The sequence below is a fragment of the Siphateles boraxobius genome, unplaced genomic scaffold (genome assembly GCF_051911475.1).
Source record: "Siphateles boraxobius isolate OS27281-9 unplaced genomic scaffold, OSU_SipBor_1 48, whole genome shotgun sequence".
NCBI lineage: Eukaryota > Metazoa > Chordata > Actinopteri > Cypriniformes > Leuciscidae > Siphateles > Siphateles boraxobius.
In genome coordinates this window covers 12737501-12757377 of record NW_027509119.1, presented here as the reverse complement: position 1 = coordinate 12757377, position 19877 = coordinate 12737501, and the positions used below count along the sequence as shown (strand labels likewise).

At 45.8% G+C, this 19877-nt stretch overlaps 1 protein-coding gene across 3 annotated transcripts in view; it reads right to left on the bottom strand.

Moving 5' to 3' along the window:
• Positions 1 to 19877, bottom strand: part of LOC143710818 (phospholipid-transporting ATPase ABCA1) — a 272481-nt gene that overhangs the window by 93270 nt on the left and 159334 nt on the right. For all 3 annotated transcript variants that reach the window (XM_077202050.1, XM_077202051.1, XM_077202052.1), the window contains 3 exons: positions 1548 to 1750; positions 658 to 721; positions 290 to 492 (listed from right to left, as the gene is read on the bottom strand). In XM_077202050.1, the coding sequence (XP_077058165.1) occupies positions 290 to 492; positions 658 to 721; positions 1548 to 1750 (470 nt within the window). The remainder of the gene's footprint in view (positions 1 to 289; positions 493 to 657; positions 722 to 1547; positions 1751 to 19877) is intronic.

The following is a 19877-nucleotide window of genomic DNA, read 5'->3' as shown; positions in this document are numbered from 1 at the left end:
CATTTATTTGTTTCATAAAATCGCAGCATTTTGCGTCATATAATCACAAAGGCTTGACATTGCGATTGCAATAATTAATCGTGCAGCACTAATCATAATTAAATAGTCTGTGATACATTGATCCGAAGACAAGTATCTGTAGCTAAAGTAGCATTTGCTCATCGAATGTGAAATGTAAGCAGATACATATCAGATGCATTGGTAAAAGTTCCTCTGTATTAGATATATCCCTATTCCATAAAGTGTTGGCCACAAGAGTAGATGTCACCTATGTGACCCCTATATGTACCTCCTCCAGGCTTGTGTCTGATATCCCGTAGCTGGTGATACCCAGAGTGCTTTTCTCCAGGTCCAGCTCTTTAAACAGGGAAGCAAAGCTCCCGTCTCTGGCGCCCGTGTAGGGCAGCACATACACCAGCTCTTGACCTACGACCTCTAGAAACTCGGCCTCCGGCACGTGCCGTCGCACCAGTCGACTCAGATCCGCCACATCTGATCAGGAGGAACATAAAAATACATTTATACAGAAACATAATGACACTGTGTGTGTGTTTGTGTGTGTGTTTATTAGAGTGTGTGTGTGTGTGTGTGTGTGTGTGTGTGTGTGTGTGTGTGTGTGTGTGTGTGTGTGTGTGTGTGTGTGTGTGAGCTGTAAACCTGGTGGGTCCAGACTGCTGATGCTGTCACTGCATATTCCCTCATCCACACTGAATTTATCACACTACAAAATATGAAATGCAAAATTAAAAACTTACATTTTTGACCATGCTAAACTCTACTCTACTAAAATGATAGTCGTGTGGTTGGTTGCTAGTAGGGATGGGATATGACTCATCAACTAGTTAATCTAGATTTGATTTAATTTTGTTGTTATTTTTATGTTATTTCAAGGGGAAACATGCCATTGAAGCATATCTTCATTTCTAATTTATCTTTTTGTTTTAATGTTTTTGTTGTTGTTGTTTCCACATTGAAATGCAGAGAAAACAAGTGAATATTATTTTTTTAAATTACATTTTAATACAATTAAAGTTTAATATAATGTGAAACATTTGCCCAAATCCCTCAATAAAGTTTGATTTGAGTTGAATATAACCAAATTCAAATCAAATATAAATATTAGATGAAAAACCAAACTTATTTTATTTCAGTTAGTTGTCAAGGTAACATTTCAAATTACAATTACTAAAACGGAAATGAAATAAACCTAAATGGATTTTTTTTAAAGAATAAAAAGCACATACAATATTTTTAAGTTTCTATGTATATATATATATTTTTTTAAAATTAATATATTTATTTATTACATTATGTATTATCATTTTAATAAATAAACTAACAAAATACTAAATAATACTGATTGTTTTCTTTTTTTGTTGGACCGTATGGATTTCTTCGTACATAGAAACTCAATGTTCAAATAAAACAAAACCTAAGAAAATAATGCACTTAAGGAATTTAAAATAATGCACTAATAAGGAATATGTAGGCGTGTCCAAACATTTGACTAGTGGGGTGACTTTTGAGTGTTGCTTTGGCCAGTTTACCTCTTTAATCGATGGGCACCGTTGCGTGGTGACTTGATCCTGATTGCCCCGTGCGAGCGTGAGGTAATAGCCTCTACCGTATTTCTTCTTGAGGAAGAGTGAGGAACCACAGCAACAGACGCGCCCATGCGAGATGATGGCAATACGATCGCCCAGAATATCCGCTTCATCCATGTGATGGGTAGACAGAATTATTGTACGACCTAGAAGACGGAAACACACATTCAGTGCAAAAACAATCAAAGTTCAGCTGCAAACGTGGATTTCTGAAGGGCTTTTTCACATTTGAATGGGATAGGATGTGTTTGAAGTGCAGGTGCACTGGAAAACAGGGTGCTCTATATATAGGCGCTTTTATATGTGTGTGCCACTCAGATCTCACTCTTTCACTCCCTGTATAGAAAAGTTTCCTCTCTTTTGTATTTGCTGGAGCTCGCAGTGAAACCAGACACCCGTGGGGTTCTGCGCCAGCATTATTTTTGCTCTGTCTGTATGACGAGAAAGTGGGAGTTCAAGGAAATGTCCTTTGACTTGCCGAGAGCAGAAATATCATGAAATATCATGCGTCTGCGCTTCTCAAAGGCAGAGAACGCAAGAATCTGGCAAATAAACTCGTGTTTATATTGAGAGATGCTGATGTTGGACCTTGTAAAGCAACAATCTGGACACCGTGAGTGACTTGACTATAAAAACCTGACTGGTTTGAAATGGAAAACATGTTTAACTCTTTTTTTTTTAGAGAGTTGTATTTAAATTAGTGGCCAAAAATGTCCGGCCTAGGAAAATTGACATCTTCACCCTTATTAAAGATTTGGTAAGCATTTTACATTTTTGTGCTTTAAGTCAATAGTTTTATTTGTGATAATGCAATGAAACATGCCAAATTGTGTGGACATTATTTTTGGCCAGGTTGTCATACAAAGAAATTATGAACACATGCAAAAACAACCATGAACCAGCGAAATATTAGTAACTGATTATACTGTAGCCAATGTATTTTTTTTCCTGTGAGATTTTTTTTTCTATGCATTTGTTTTTTAATAGTAATTTCAAATCTATAGCTGTAGTTTGCCTTTTTTTGCCAAAAAGATTTATTACATTAATACTTTGACCAAGTTTAGTGTTTTGTTCTTCCCTCATATTTAAAATATTGAAAAAATATGAAATATTTTTCTCATATTTTGATGGTTTAATTTAACTTTTAGGGTTAAATATAAAACAAATATCCCCTCCGGACATCACTTTTGGCCATTACCGTGTGTGAAGAATCTGAAAGGCTCAAAGAAATGCACACCTTTTTGGTTTTACAGGCACAAATACACACAAATCACACTGTATAGTCAGATGAATCTGTTTCAACACACCCATTCAGTGTGACATTCAGCTCCAGATAATAAACAGCACCGGAGAGCGATAGATATAGATACATAGATGAAAAGAGAGAAGTAGAAATATAAAGAGAAATGACTGGTTTGATTTGTGTTGCTTTGTATTAGGGAACGGTGATCCATCAAAGACGGCAAAATGGCTCAACAAACTATGAAACAGAAAATAACAAAGTTCTGTGGAACTAAAGCAATAACTAGCCTTTTTAAAATGTCACATAAATTCTTTTACACTGTGTACCAAATGATTACACCCACTGAAAACGTTTCTATTTGTTAGCTTTGGTTAGAGGTGGCTGAAATGCAACTTTACGCACAACTGCCAGTCTGTATGGAGAGGTTCTTGAGACTCCAGTGACACCAGCAGCTTCAAATACATGTTTGCTGTTCAACAGTGTTTTTTTTTATTTTTTTTTATTGCTGGCCTTTTAATAAATTCTCCTTAATAAGATTTGTGAGTAATTTGCAGCACAAGAGAACTCGGTCAGATAAAGGCTTATGATAGTTTGATAATCTCCATTAAATGTAAGCAACATGTTAGTTTTTTTTCATGCCTTTTGCATAAAATTGCACCATTTGTCACTAGCATAATAATTTGGAACACAATGTTATCGGTTCAGTTCCACAAATATCCAAATTATTTTAGTTAGATTACACTGTGTTCTAAATTATGATGTACTCTAATGGACTGTATTGTACACTCGCTTCCCAAAGAGAAATGTATTTGATTTTTACACTAAAATTCAACCGTTTGGGGTCCCTAAAGAAATGAATAATTTTATTTAGCAAGGATGTATTACATTGATCAAAAATGACAGTAAAGATATTTATGTGAAAAAAAAAATCCATTTAAAAAAATGCTGTTTTTTTAAACTTTCCATTCATCAAAGAATCCTGAAAAAAAAAAACATCACGGTTTCCACAAAAAATAAAAACTGTTTTCAACATTGATAATAATAATAAATGTTCCCTTTCAGTCGATAACGTCAGACGTAGTCAACGGTCGACTGAATTGGGATCACGCTAGGGAGCCTATCATCTTCAATTACTATTGAACGAGCCAATGGAATTTGGCGTGCGTGATTTGCATCACACACTCCGCCCCCGCGGCGCGGGTATAAATACGGAAGTGGATGCATGCACTAGTTTCCTTTCGCTTCGGAGCCGTTCGTCTTTGATTTCTCTGAAGAGTGCTGTTGTATTCAACGAGCGAGTGTGTCGGTGTTCTTACAGGAAGACCTCTCCAGTGTTGGTGTTCTACAGCATGGTGCAGCGGTGATCGCGAGCTTCTCAGCTCTCAACTGCTGTTTTAACAGCATCAAATTTCTATTGTTTGTTTGTGTGTTGACGGTTGGTTAGAGGGCGAGAAGTGAGTGCTTCACTGTTGGTTGAAAGACTATTCAGTGTTTGCCGCGGTCATTCCCTGTGTGCTCCGGCACTGGTGACGGTCCCATTTCCTAAAAGAGCAACACGGGTGTGAGTGCGTCTTTTTCAAGATGCCATTCCATCCGTGCGTTTCTGGGTGCGGTCTGGCACTATCCCCCTCTGACGGTCACGAAAGTTGTGTCGCATGTTTGGGCTTACAGCATGCCGAGGCAGCTTTCGTGGATGAGTCATGTTCTCACTGCGGGAACATGACCATCTCGGTGTTGAGATCTAGACTCGCCTTCGTCAAAAGCGTTGGTGCAGTCCCTACCTCTGGGCCCCGCCCTTGTTCTTCCTCTGGGTTACCTTCCCAGAGAAAGACTAGGGTGCCGTCCAAGCTGGGTGATCTGAGGATCACAGTGAGGGGTAATCCGCCCGGCCAGGCCCCGTGGGTCCCTCACTCCTCTTTCACACCACAACCGGTGGAGATCCCCATTGATCCCGCTGGTCCCTCCGTAATGGACAGGCCAGCCGTGTCATTTGGGGCCCCTCCAGGGGATACGATGTCAATCGCAGCATCGGAGGGGGAGCTGAACTCTGGAGATGACGACTCGGCTGCACTGCCTCCCTCCGGGAGACCAGTGTTGCCCGAGCCAGATCCAGAAATGTCAGCTATGCTGAAAAAGGTCGCCGAGGCGGTAGGGCTCGTGTGGAACCCTCCACCGTGTCCCGACCCGTCTCGGTTGGATGATTGGTATATCGGGGCGGGCCGTACTGGTTCTCAGTCCGCCGCCCCGGTGCCTTTCTTTCCTGAAGTGCATGAGGAGCTTACGAGGGCATGGATAGCACCTTTCTCTGCCAGAAACCGCCTGAGTAGCTCCTCCCCCCTCACTACCCTTGATGGGGGAGCGGTGAAGGGTTACGAGGCTATCCCTCCGGTGGAGCGGGCCGTTGCGATGCAGTTATGCCCAACGGCGGCCGCTTCCTGGAGAGGTGATCCTCGTCACCCCTCTAAAGCCTGTAAGTTCTCGTCCGCTCTTACGGGCAAGGCTTACAAAGCTTGTGGGCAAGCCGCTTCCTCCTTGCATGCCATGGCGTTGCTCCAGGTCCACCAGGCCCAGGCACTCATGAACATGCACGAGGGTAGTTCGGACCGTGAGCTCATGGGTGAGCTCCGCACTGCAACTGACCTCGCCCTCCGGGCGGCGAAGGTTGCAGCTTGCGCGGTCGGTTCGGCGATGTCCACACTTGTGGTCCAGGAGCGCCATCTCTGGCTCAACCTGGCCGATATGAGAGAAGCGGACAAGGTTCGGTTCCTGGACTCTCCCATTTCCCAGGTTGGGTTATTCGGCGACGCTGTGGAGAACTTTGCCCAACAGTTCTCTACAGCTCAGAAACAGACGGAGGCCATCCGGCACATCCTGCCTCGGAGGGACGCTGCTGCCTTCACCCGCCCGCCGAGGTCAGATCCTCCGCCTGTTCGTCGCCGAGGGCGTCCGCCTGCAGCCGCCTCAGCTCCCGCCGGACCATCGCAGCAGCCTTCACCCAGGTTCCGGCGTGGAGCCGGCCGCGGAAGGGGCGCCCAGCCTGCTCCAGGCGCTGCCAAGCCAGGCGGTAAGCATCAGCGCAAAAGAAAACGCTGAACCTGGACGGGCTCTCAGGGATGGAGGAGTTGCTCGTGGAGTGGTCGCCGATCCACTCCCTCTGGCTGGTTGGAGGGCCGGCTGGAGTTTTTTGTTATGTGTATGTCTGTTCCGCCACTGGCCCCTATAAAAACGGGGTCAGCGGTACCCGCATATTCAGAAAAAGAGCAAATTCTCTGTTCCTGAGTCCCAAGTGGACCAGTCTGGCGGGTGTGACCCTGTAATAGCCTTACATCCCCCAGCTTCCCTTGGTCGCCAGCAGGCAGCTTGGGGCGTTCGAGGACCCGGTCATCCGCCTTCTCACGTCCCCCTGCCGCTAGTGGAGACAGGTAAGTGTTGCACTGCACACTAACACCACTATCTCTACTTTGCTGCCCCACCTCAGGCTCGGCTACCCCGCTCAAGTCAGTGATAATCATCACATTAGGTGTTGAGCAGACGTGCTCCTGAAAATTCAGTGATGTTCATCACACCGAGTGTGGAGCAGTGCTCCTGACTTGTGCGCGCTTATCTTATCCTGCTGGCGAAGGATTTGATATAGCCGCTCCTCCAGCCGGTACGAAGGCCAGTTGCAAACTCGTTCTTCGTGCTACTAGGTGGTGAGTCGTGACCATCTTGGCCCAAGATTGGTCTGCAGCTCCGACCTGAAAGACATGTGCTTCAGATCTCTACCTTCCGCACCGCAGGCCATCCTGTGTGTTCCGTCTAAGGGTGCAGTATCAGTACAGTGTCCTTCCCCTCGAGTGCTCCAGAGCCCGTCGGGTCTTCAGGTCAACTGGAAGAGAGTAATCTCGCCCACGGGCTGAGTCTCTCTTTTTTAGCTTTGGAGAGGGACTCGGTCTAACACGTCTCTCCAATGAGGATGTGTTCAGCTGGTGTGAAGTGAGAAAGGGTCCCACTGAAAGAGCTTTCAGAGGCTCCTGGGGTATATGGTAGTCGCAGCCTTTGGCTTCCTCCATATGTGACCGCTTCAGCGCTAGCTTCATGATTGAGTCCCGAGGTGACCGTGGCAGAGCAGCTAACCCTGTGTGACTATAGTTCATCCCGGTCTGCTGCCAAACCCTCTTCAACAGAGGGGCCATGTACAAAGGGCGTATTTTAACGGGGGCCTGGGCGACCCCCGACTACACGGGCTTTCGTGCCTCGAGTTGTTAGACATTGCGACCGTTGCGCAAGCTTCCCCTGCATATCACAACTCACCCGTCACCTCCTCCTTGGAGTCAGACGCTTCTGAGGGCGCTTTGTTCCACTCCTCCCGCTTTACTCAATCGTGCCGCCATCGCGCCTCACGACAGTTATAGCCAGGGCAAGTGGAGACTCCATCCCCTGGGTCCAGCTGGGTCATGACCATTCCGGGGCCGCTCAGTTGCCCCCCCGGTTTCATCTTTCCGCCAGTGTTTGTGTAAACCGAGCGGACTACCCTTGGACAAACACTGGGTCTCAGCTGCCCCCGGGGCCCGCAGAAATGCGTTTAACCCCAGTGAGCCTTCTAAAAGTGACTGCGACTCATGGTCGCCTTGCGCCTGCTCAAGTCAGTGAAATCATCACACTTCATGTTGAGCAGAATTGCTCCTGAAACTCAGTGAAGTTCATCGCACTCAGGTGTTGAGCAGCAATGCTCATGTAGCTCAGTGAATTCGTCACACGCAGTGCTGAGCAGAAATGCTCCTGGTGCTCAGTGAAGTTCTTCGCACTCAAGTGTTGAGCAGAAATGCTCCTGAAGCTCAGTGAGTTTATCACACTCAGGTGTTGAGCAGGAATGCTCCTGAAGCTCAGTTAACTTGTCACACACAAGTGCTGAGCAGAAATGCTCCTGGTGCTCAGTGAAGTTCTTCGCACTAAAGTGTTGAGCAGAAATGCTCCTGAAGCTCAGTGAGTTTATCACACTCAGGTGTTGAGCAAACGCTCCTGTCTTTTTGCGCCCGTCGCTTGCACCTAAGTGCTAAGTCAGGAGGGACAGGTCTTCATAGTTGCCCCTTATTGGCCCAACTAGACCTGGTTCCCATCGACAGCCTTCCTGACTTCCCCTGAAAACTCTTTCAGGGACGGGGCACGAGGGCACCCGCGTTCTTCCCCCGGATATTTCGGGCGGTCTTACATCTGAACGCGGAGGTTCAGGTGGCTATCACAGGGCATGTGATAGATACCATCACTTCTGCGAGCACCCCCTAGAAATGGGTAGCGTGCTTACGCCTTTAGAAGTGGAACCTAGTCGTTGAGTTCGTCTTCTCTCCAGAGGAGATCCTGAAAGCTTTCGATCACTTCAGTGCTCTCTTTCCTGCAAAATGGGTTGGAGTAGGCTGTTTTCCTTCACCCTCAAAATGATGTTGCCTCGGTGTTTAAACGACGCTCATCGTGTTGCAGAAGTGTGCAGAAGCACGTTCTGATCGTCAGGTTCCTGAGGAGCAAGGTCTTGTAAATCCTGCGTCCCTCTTTATCCTCTTGGGCCTTGTCCTGGTGCGACTGCACTGCAGAGACCGCCCCTGAGCCACTGCAGGCAGTGAGTTAAAAAATCTGTTATATCAGTTCTCCTGCTCGCGTGGTCCCTACTAGAGGGTAGGGACTTGCTCGCTTTCGGTCAACGTATTGTGCCTGGAGTCTGGGCCGGCTAACTCTCACAAGCTGAGACCCCGGCTCGGATTGTGCCCAAGGTTCCTACCTCTCCCGTAATAGGAGCAGGTGGAGAGTCTGCAAGCGCTGCCCTGGAGGAGGCAGATCCAGCCCTGGCTTCTCTGTCCGTTCGCTTGGACTTGTACAGAACGCAAGCCATAGACCTCAGACCAGCTCTACAAATATCTGTTGGAATTCAGCAGAGAGGGAAGGCTGTTTCCATGCGAAGTTGCACTTAGTGCTTGCCTTCATTTCGGTAAAAATCCGAGATGCAACATGTCCACTTAGGTGTTGAGCTCCTCTATGATGAGTGTAAAGTGCTCCGCCTGGGCGTTGACGATATGCTTTGCTAAACAGATTCTAGAGTTGGGGGCTGGACGACACCTAGTTGAACCGCTGCTTCCCGTGGGCTCCCTTCTCATGAAGCCAGTTTCACCGTGAGCCCGGTTCAAGTTTCGGCTTGCTGCGCCATTCCCCTCCTATGGACTGGATACGTGCGCCTTTCTACTCCAGTTGAGTTCCCTTAAAATTGAACCCTGTTGAGTTCCTCCACACCCCTCCGACGTCGGACGTGCGGAACGTCTGGTGTTAGGCCTACCACTCGTAAGCAGTGTGGAACCTGTGTTAGGCTGGGTCCATATGTTGCGGTCCCTACGGCGACCCCATATGTGTATTCTTCCACGATACGGCTCCCGGCGGCGAGCCTGTGTCTTCCCTCGGCAGAGTCTCTAGTCCCCCCGTCTTAGGCTGGAGCCACCCCAGTGACATTTCATATGGTAGACTGCCCGGTTTTCCGCCCAGTTCATATGTGTATTCTCCACGTTACCTCCCTCTGGGTTGGATGTGGCTTCCGCAGCGTCCCTTCCTTCCAATGTACGGGGAAAGCTTTCCCAGTGATCCTGTAGGAACAGCAGTGACTTCCCTGGCCTAAGCCCTGTCCTTCCCCGCCTTAAATTTGCGGGGGCATCAGGAGGCTTTGGTTTAGGCACTGGAAGGTGGCAGCGTTAGTGGCGTGTTCAAAGGGTGATCCCAATTCATTCGACCGTCGACTACGTCTGACGTTATCGACTGAAAGGGAACGTCCTGGTTGCGTATGCAACCCACCGTTCCCTGAAGGAGGGAACGGAGGACGTAGTCCCCTTGCCACTACCGCTGGACCACCGCTGACCCCGGGTTACTCTCGGCTCCTCAGCGAAAAGCAACTAGTGCGTGCATCCACTTCCGTATTTATACCCGCGCCGCGGGGACGGAGTGTGTGATACAAATCACGCACGCCAAATTCCATTGGCTCGTTCAATAGTAATCGAAGATGATAGGCTGCCTAGCGTGATCCCAATTCAGTCGACCGTCGACTACGTCCTCCGTTCCCTCCTTCAGGGAACGGTGGGTTGCATACGCAACCAGGAGGTTTCTTGAGCAGCAAATCAGCATATTATAATGATTTTAGAAGGATCATGTGACTGAGTAATGATGAAATTTCAGCTTTGCATCACAGGAATAAAGTACATTTTAAAATGTATTACAATAGCAGCTATTTCACAATATTACTATTTTTACACTGTTTTTGTCACAGTTATGTTCCAGTTTCACTTTCATGGATTTTTAGGGGTTTTTTTCTTTTCAGTTACCCATTTCCTTTGTTCTCTTTCCCGCCAGTCATTGGTTGTCATGGACATTCATTGACGAGCACACCTGGCTGTATTTAGTTTATCACCTTGTCTATTTCATTTCCTTATTTCCTTTCTATCCTTGTCCGGTATTGTTTGTCCTATGCACTCTGTCTTGTGTTGTTTTCTTTCGTTAAATAAACATTGTTGTTATTTTGAACTGCTTAATCTGCCTTCCTCATCATCATTGGACTTGATTTGTGACAGAACACCAAAACCTAAAAAAATATGGATATCGCATCTACCAACGTTGTGCCAAGGAAGGGTAGCAAGGAATGTAAGGGATGTTTATTTTCCAGGCTGGCCATAGTTTAGAGGACTCTGTGGAGGAGTATCTAAACATCTGCCACCAAGCGACATACGATGACATCACCTTCATGAATGTTTTTTGGTGTGGGCCTGACGACAACAACTGGTTCCTGATGCCCAAGGGGGGACACCTGCTGGAGTTTAGAGGATTACATCAACTTCGCTCTGTGACAGATCCTCCTTTACTGTAGGCAGGGCAGAAGAAAAGAACATCTGCATCATCCAGCCCCACCCAATATCCATCGTCACTTTGCTGAATCCAGAGCCCAGCCAGCCATTACCCCCTTTGTATGGAGACCAAGTCAGAGCCCACCACAGACAGGGAGCCTACACCTACCGCGATGGATGAGCCAGAGCCTGAGAGGAGGACAGCGTTGACCATCGCCCCGGAGCCTGAGCCCCAAAGTGAGTCTGACCTGGTGTGTGAGCTGGCAACATCCATGACAGAGGGGGCATTCGTTGAGTTGGAAACTGCCAAGTGCTTGATCGACTGGGAAATGGAGGTAATGCTTACAACTCTGCCCTGCCCTGTATCTTCTGTACCTCCACCATCGCTGCCTGACCTTCCGAACATAATGCCCATTTCGTCATCCTGTATAGAGGTTGTGTTGTCACTGACCCCATCCAGCCTTCCTCTCCCTCCTCCTCTTTCTCGTTCAGCTAGTCTGTCAGCTCTGCCTTCGCTGGTTCTCGTCAACCCCTCTCCTTCTCCCCCATCGCAATGCTATGTGGATGAGCATCGGGTCTTGTGGTCTTCAGCTTTACCCAAATGAGTGGATTCCCTGGCTCCGCTTCCAAAGGCTGATTCCATCACTCAATCTCGGCTCGTCACCCTGACTCCTCCACCTTGGCTCCTCCCACCCTCAGCTCCACCAGAGACCTTCTGCCTTACGGACCCACCAGGCACCCTCGCTCCACAGGCTCCACCTCGGTCAGAGGTTGCCCCTCATATGCCATGGACAATCCATTCGCTGTGCTGTCTCTCCACCTTGAACCTTGCTCTCCGTCTGGCTCCAGCCCTACCTTCGGCTTCACTTCGACCCTCAGTCTGTTCTTTAGCTCTCCTGTACCACAGTTTCACCTCAGGGGGTTGTCGCTGCGGCTCCATCACAGCCTCTGAGGGCATTGGTCTCGCTAGGTCCCATCTGCTATCCATTTACGCCTAGGGCTCCACTGTCAATGGCTCCTTCTCCTTCGGTCACCCCACGGATGTCGTCATCCAAGACTTCACCATGGCTCCTCCCTCGGTCGACTCCATCATGGGCTTTCACCCTGGCTGAGCTCTGGATCACCACCTGGATCCTCCCACCATCATTGTCACCCTGGTTCCTTCCACTGGAGCCTCCTCCTTCACCAGCCTCTCGTCAGGCTCCAATACCACCTCCTCAGTCACTTTACAGCACGAGGTAAAGCATGGCCCCCATCCCGGAGGGGCGTGCTTTAGTTTACAGAAAAGTTTTGTTCTGTTTAGTTTCACTTTCATGGATTTTTTGTTCATTTCTCTTCAGGTTCCGGTTTCCTTTATTTCCCGCCAGTTATTAGTAGGCATGGATATTAATTAACAAGAACACCTGTCTGTATTTAGTTCATCACCTTATCTATTAAAGTTCCATATTTCCTTTTTTTTCCCGATGCTCTCGTGTTGTTTGCTCTTGTTAAATAAACCTTTATTTTGAACCGCTTAATCTACCTTACTCATCATCATTTGACTTGATTTGAGACAATTTTTACATAAGCAAATTTAAAAGACTTCAAAAAAGATCTGCTTTGGCTTCAGATCCACCACCTGTGAATGTGGTCAGTACAGCAGCAACCAGCTGAACTCAAACACTACAGCACTGTACAATCCACATGCCAACACTACACTCTTTACATTACACAGCAAAAGCCAAAAACTCCTTATTCGATTTGTGTGTGTGTGTGTGTGTGTGTGTGTGTGTGTGTGTGTGTGTGTGTGTGTGTGTGTGTGTGTGTGTGTGTGTGTGTGTGTGTGTGTGTGTGTGTGTCGGTGTGTGTGTGTCGGTGTGTGTGTGTCGGTGTGTGTGTGACAAAGGGCCACTCTCAGCCCAATTTACTGCACTAGTACACATCATTTATTTTTACTAAATTATTAATCATACAATAATCGCCTTTACTAATCAAATAATCATCAGCTGCTCTCTAATTACAAATGCAATCCAGCTGAAATGGGCTGAATATGCTATTTCAGTCCCCTGATGACTGCAGGACTTATTAGTATTGACAATAATTATAAATTGAATGTTTCACATTTGTATCACTGATTAAACAAGCTCCTGCTTTGCAGAAATGTTTTACAATGACTTCTTATGATCTGTAACCACCTAAATAAGGGAAATAAGACACTAATTGAAAACAATAGGACAAATGAATACAACAGAACAAATTAAATAAACAGTGCTTTAAGCTATCTAACAAAAGTAAGCGTTTTCAAAAAAACACTAGCGTTTTCAAAAAAATTCAAAAGTCTCTCATCCTGAAACATTGTGCGTAGCCGGCACATGTCGGTAAAAACATATATACAGTATGTACTATAGGTGCAATATGTGTCACATGATTAACGTGCATTATTCTTTTCGAATACCTTTGTTTTCATAGTCCAAACTACAATGCGAAAACTGCTTTTTAAAAAAAAATTCCACTTTGGAGAGTGTCTTCAAAAAGCTCTGGTGAAAAATGCTGTCTCAGTGTGGGTGAAAGGCCAAAACACAGAAAATATTGTTTTTAAATGTATCCATATTAATGTAGATGAAGACCCAGGCAAGTTTGTTGGAGCAAAACTCTGCAAGATATTGGCACTCCAGAAGCAGGATTGGTCTCCAATTTAAGAACAAAAAGACATTTTCATAGCCTCACCAGTAAAGTATGTGGGGACCAAATCATTCCTCAAAACTGGAACGAACACTATCACAGTTTATAAGAGAAAGTCATCTCAGACAAGGTACTGACAAAAGTCATGATGTTCTGCTCCGGTGGTCTAACCCCATATATCCTGAAAGCATCTTCAGAATAAATTGTTCTACCTCTGACAGACGCAGGGAATGAATGTAGAAAGGCTCATTGCTTTTATTGACCTAGCAAAACCTTTGACACCATTGATCACCAAGTTCTCAGGACCGTGATGGAAAGTGTTGCCAAAGTTCTTCACATTCTGCAGCAGATCCATGATTGCATTGAAGCTTGTACGGTTGCAAGTGAGATTCAACATCTCTCTTTCACATGGTCTTTGATCTCTTTCTGACAGCTGTAACAATGTTAATCACCTCTTAATACCTCTTAAGTCTGGAATACACACAACTTTTGTACAGATTTTTGCCTGATTTGCAGTCTGGACGACGCCTGAAAGTAAGCATGTTTGCTCTAGACAGAGTGTTAGCTTCTCAGTTGCTTAATCTCGTGACATGGCAACACAGCTAAAAGTTTCCTATATTTTACCATTTTAATGAAAGTAGTTGATGCATTCACAACACCCATAAAAGCTGTCGAGTTGAGTCACGCGCGACGCGCGAAAGGGGTGTTTACAAAATGTGCCGCATTTTTGTAATTCTGCTAGGTGGCACTTATGTCAGAGAAATGACATGCATCACCTTTAAACGTTACGGCACATTGGCAGGCATCTAATTTCAGAGACGACAAATACACCACGGCAGGCGCCAATTCAAATGTATGCCAGAAGTGTTTTTTTTTATTTATTAAAAATTACAAATAAGTATAATATAATAAATATTAGTAGCCTATTATAAATAAAGTATAAGTAAAATATCATTAGAATAAATAAGTATAATACAAATATACTTATTATTTGAAAAAAGTAGTTGAGATAGCTAATGCAAATTGATGACATTAACAAACGCATAGACTACGATTAACAGCCTCGGATAGTTACAGGTCTGCTTAGGTCTGTCTTTAACAGTTTATCGTTATCTTGTATCGTCTTTAAGTTTTCGTTAAAAATAAATGTCCCTATGGAGAAAATAAAATATTATGAAAATAGTTTCAGTTATGACTTTTTTTTTTACTTGATTTAGTACAGTTAGTCTTGTATCAGACTATGCAGCCCAGACATAAGCTACAAACATTTAAGATGAATTAAATGACAGAAACAGTTTATTATGTAACCAAAAATGGCAATTATATCTATTTAGTTATTCATATTCATAACTGCAGTTCCCTTTCAAGGGAACTCGAGCTGCGTTTGAGACGCAATGGGAACGCTCTGCGTGATTACGTCGTGAAGCAGGTGTAAAATCATTCCAATGGAAGCCCACAACGACATAGGTGACGTCATAGACCAGGAAACTATAAAGCAGCCCTGAAATCAGACCGCGACAGCTTCTGTACCTTCAGCAAGCGCTCTCTGTATATCTGTCCTTGTCTATTTATTGTTGTCTGTCAAGCCCAATATATCTATCATTATTATGGCGAGCAAGCAAGATTATAGAGGGAGTGTTGTTCCCTGCCCTCGTTATATACGGGTGGGGACACACACATCAGCTTTGTGTTGCTTGTTTGGGAGTGGAGCATGCTCAGTCAGTCCTCGAGGGGGCTGATTGTGAGCATTGTTTGAGTCCATCTATGAAGACGTTCCGCTCTCGCGGATCGTTCTTTGAGGAGGACGGTACGGTTCGCGCTCCCCGCGCGGGTCCCGCTGTTGCCTAGACACGGCGGCGACTCGCATTTTGGGGTTCGAAAACGGATCTGACAGCGTGGGTTGTGACGGGCCCCGCCCTATCTCAGCTTTCACCTGCAGATCCAGTGTGCTGCGATTTCCAGTTCTGAGGAATTGGTATCGTTAGTGTTTTGTTAAGAAAAAGTGAACAAAACAAATAAAAATATTAAGAAAAAGGCAGATGTTTGATTTTTCAATAAATAGGCAGCTCATAACTCTGTTGAATAAAGAGGAGCTTTTAAAAGGAGGTTTTTCTAATGCTGTTATTAGTTAAATATTTACTGGACAGCTGAACATTATGAGAGTGAAAATAAAAAGAGTTTATTAGATGAAATATATAAAAAAAAAGAACAGGAAAACTCTGTATCTCAGCCTCCTCGTCGGGGACTACTGGTTTTTCCCTATCTCCACACTGAGGTGTCGAGATCGTGGAATAAACCGGTTTGTATTTTATGTGACTTGTCTACATAACGTCCAACTAGAGTAATGTTATGGGTATTAAGTATCATGGTATGACAGTGCCTTGGATTATAGAGACGCTTGCGAGCTTTCTCTCTCCCGAGTCGGCGTCATCATTTTTAACCCGGACGTTACCCACCAGCCATCTTTAATAATAAATAAATTTTATTAGGCAGTACTGGTGGGTAAAGTATTTAAGGACATAGATGAATGTGAGGATGTCAGCATTGACTCTATTCGAGAATATATATATATATATATATTAGGGCTGTCAGTTAAACGCGTTATTAACGGCGTTAACGCAAACCCATTTTAACGGCGTTAATTTTTTTATCGCGCGATTAACGGTCTTTTTGGCCTAGCAAACTTTGTAGTTTTTTTTCACATGCTTTTGCAATAGGACGCGGCATGGACGTTTTGAAAGTGCAAGCGGATCTAGCTAGACCGGAAACAAAATAACAGGCACGCCGCACACACTTGTTTGGGCTTGCGAGCCGGATGCGCGAGCGCGAATCTCTCTGCTCGCGCGTGGAATATAATGTGCCGAGCACGAATCTCTCTGCTCGAGTCGCGCGCTCTCAGATACACGCTGCTCTTGGTAGAATTTTCTCTGGGCTTGCTCAGACAATATGTGCCTGCACTTAAAACGTGTTCAGTGCAATCGCGAATCTCTCCTCTTCCCCAGCTAACAATTTTAGGTTATAAGAACGTTTTCATAACGTTCCCATTAAGTTATAAAAACGTTATTTCTGAATGTTATAGGAACGTTCAAAACGTCCAGTTTTGAGTGGATGACGAGCGCGAGACACCGAAATGGATGCCAATAAGATTCTGAATGGAACGTTTACTTTTAAAAAGTTGCCAAATGGTTCCATTGACGAGACCAAAGTGATCTGTGTGTTTTGTCGTTGTGAACTGAGCTATCATCATCGCAGCACGTCCAGTCTGAAATACCACTTGATGATGGCCAAACACACACACACACACATACACACACACACACACACACACACACACACACACACACACACACACACACACACACACACACACACACACACACAGCTGATGCGAATTCTCCGCCCCCTCGTCAATATCAGGACCTCGTCAGTATTTCTTTCACCCTTTTATTGATGGACAGTGTTACATTGTGTGAGAGATTATTTGCTCCAAGTAAGAATGTTTTAGTGTGAAATTGAACACAATATATGCCAATGTTGTTTTCAATAAAAAACATTTGCACAAAGCAAGCCGATCCACTTTTCCATGTTGATAAGAGCATTAAAATGAGAAAAAATAATGGGACAAAAAGAAATCAAGAGACATTTAGAATAGATAAAAATGTGCGATTAAATGCGATTAATCGCGAGTTAACTATGACATTAATGCGATTAATCGCGATTAAATATTTTAATCGTTTGACAGCACTAATATATATATATATATATATATATATATATATATATATATATATATATATATATATATGTTTATATGTATACGTTTTTCTATTATAAAAATAAAGAAAAAGAAAGATAAAAATGTCTGTTCTTCTGGACGCTCCGCTTTCAAGAAAACTAAACCTTTCAGCGGCGTTCCAGAGGTTTCTTCCTCACCAATCTATGTTCCTGAAACTGGCATAGAGTGCAAAGAAGAAGACCTGATGCCGAGGCTATCAGGCTTCTAAGGGTGGTCCCCTCCGGGGTAGGGACGGTTTTGAGAAATCGTTTCTCCTCGGCGCCCTCTGGGGTGCGACTCTCTGAGGACGGTCGCAGCGCTGCCAGTTCGGTTGTTCCCTGCCGGTTCGCCGTTCAGGGCACCGAGGTGTCAGCGTCCCCATACGATCCTCCGAGGAGGGTCGTAGAGTAGTCAGTTCGGTCTCCCTGCCGGTTCGCCGTTTCAGGGTGCCGAGGTGCCTGCTTTTTCCTAGGATCCTGCGAGGAGAGTCGTAGGAACTAAGCTAGTTAGAGGTAGGCAAGATCTGAGGACTTTCGTCATCTCTAATAAAGCTTAGACAAGAAGTCCTGTCGAATGAAAAAAAAAAAAAGAGGGACGGTTTTGAGAAATCGTTTCTCCTAACGGCGCCCTCTGGGGTGTACTTACGTGTACTTCCAAGTATCTATCCATCCTCATCACAGGAAGTTCCTGAGGTTCGCTTTAAAAACGGGGGCGAAGCATACCAGTATCGGGTTCTTCCATTTGGCCTAGGTTTATCACCCCGCACCTTTACAAAATGCGTGGATGCAGCTCTGGCTCCTTTGAGACTCCAGGGCATTCGCGTATTATATTATATCGACACGCGGCTATGCCTACGTGCCTCGGTTATGTGGAAGAACCTTGGTTCCTTGCCCAGGCCCAGTGATGGGGGTTTCTTGTTGATGCATAATGCTATCGACGGATGCTTCCCTCACAAGTCGGGAGTGATCATGAGTGGTCGCTCGACGGAGGGTCCGGACAACACACTGACTATCTCGTATATCAGAGCAGATATCCTGTTGAGGCAGGGGCTGAGGCCCGGGGAATGGAGACTTCACCCCGAGGTGGTGGAGCTCCTATGGGAGATCTTTGGTCAAGCTCAGGTCGATCTTTTCACATCATACGATACAACCCATTGTCCGCTATGGTTTTCCCTCACATATCCAGCTCCTCTCGGACTGGACGCTATGGTGCAGGTGTGGCCGAGGCTGCACCTGTACACATTCCCCCCGATATCAATGCTCCCGGGAGTTCTGCTGGGGTGCGACTCTCTGAGGAGGGTCGCAGCGCTGCCAGTTCGGTTGTTCCCTGCCGGTTCGCCGCTTCAGGGCGCCGAGGTGTCAGCGTCCCCGTGCAATCCTCTGAGGAGGGTTGTAGAACGGTCAGTTCGGTTGTTCCCTGCCGGTTCGCCGCTTCAGGGCACCGAAATGATTGTTCAATCAAATCCAGAGGCCAGTCTCGAGAGACTGGTTCCCTTATCGGAATTTCTGGCAGCGTGGAAACTTCTGCCAAATATTTCTCTATGGGTCCTGCACATAATAGAAAAGGGTTAAACGGAGTTGTGGAAACGGTGGGACTGGCCTCTGAGGGGGCCCAGCTCATAGAATCCGGTCTCTCGACTGAGGTCGACTTCAATCCAGAGCTCCTTCCACGAGAAAACTATGTACATCGAAATGGAAACTGTTCTCTACATGGCGTGGAGAACGTTTTTTAATCTTGTTAACTGCCCGGTTGGTACAGTTCTCGATTTCCTACAAGACCGTTTCTCTGCTGGATTATCTCCCTCCACCTTAAAGGTGTACGTAGCGGCTATATCTGCTTATCACCCCTCTCGGGCTTCTTCTCTTGGGAGAGATCCTCTTATTATTTGTTTTCTCCGTGGTACATTGAGGCTCAGGCCTGCACTGCAATCTAGAGCACCGGCTTGGGATTTGGCCATTGTACTTGAGGGTCTGGCCTTGGCTCCCTTCGAGCCCATCTAGGAGGTTTCAGAAAAATTCCTCACTCTAAAGACTATATTTCTCCTTGCTATTTCATCTATCAAGAGAATTGGTGATTTACATGCTCTGTCGGTTGCTCCTTCATGTCTGGAATTTGCACCTGGTATGGTGAAAGCATTCCTCTACCCTAGACCGGGTTATATTCCTAAGGTCCCACTAAATGTTGGGGGCCCAATAGTGCGGCAGGCCTTTTATCCTCCACCCTTTAATACCCCAGATCATCAACAGCTTAACCTGTTATGTCCAGTCCGGGCTTTAGATGCCTATGTTCACAGAGTTGCTCTGTGGCGTAAATCTGAGCAATTATTTGTTTGTTTTGGGTCACTCAAGAGAGGATGCCATGCATCTAAACAGGTGATGAGTAAATGGATAGTCGAGGCTATTTCATTGGCTTATGAAGCGGCCGGACAGCCTTCACCTATGGCTGTGCGGGCCCATTCTACTCGGAGTAGGCGGCCTCTATGGCCTTTATTTCGGGAGTTTCCCTTCTTGACGTGTGTAATGCGGCAGGATGGTCCTCTCCGCATACATTTGTCAGGTTTTATGACCTTGACCTCTCCACTCCTGGGGCGAGGTTGCTTGCTTCTTAGTGTGCGTAGGACTTCACACAGAACGGGCATTTGTCACTATGGCGTAGTGGGTATGGGGTTCCCATCGCGTCTCAAACGCAGCTCGAGTTCCCTTGAAAGGGAACGTCTCAGGTTACGTATGTAACCCTGGTTCCCTGAT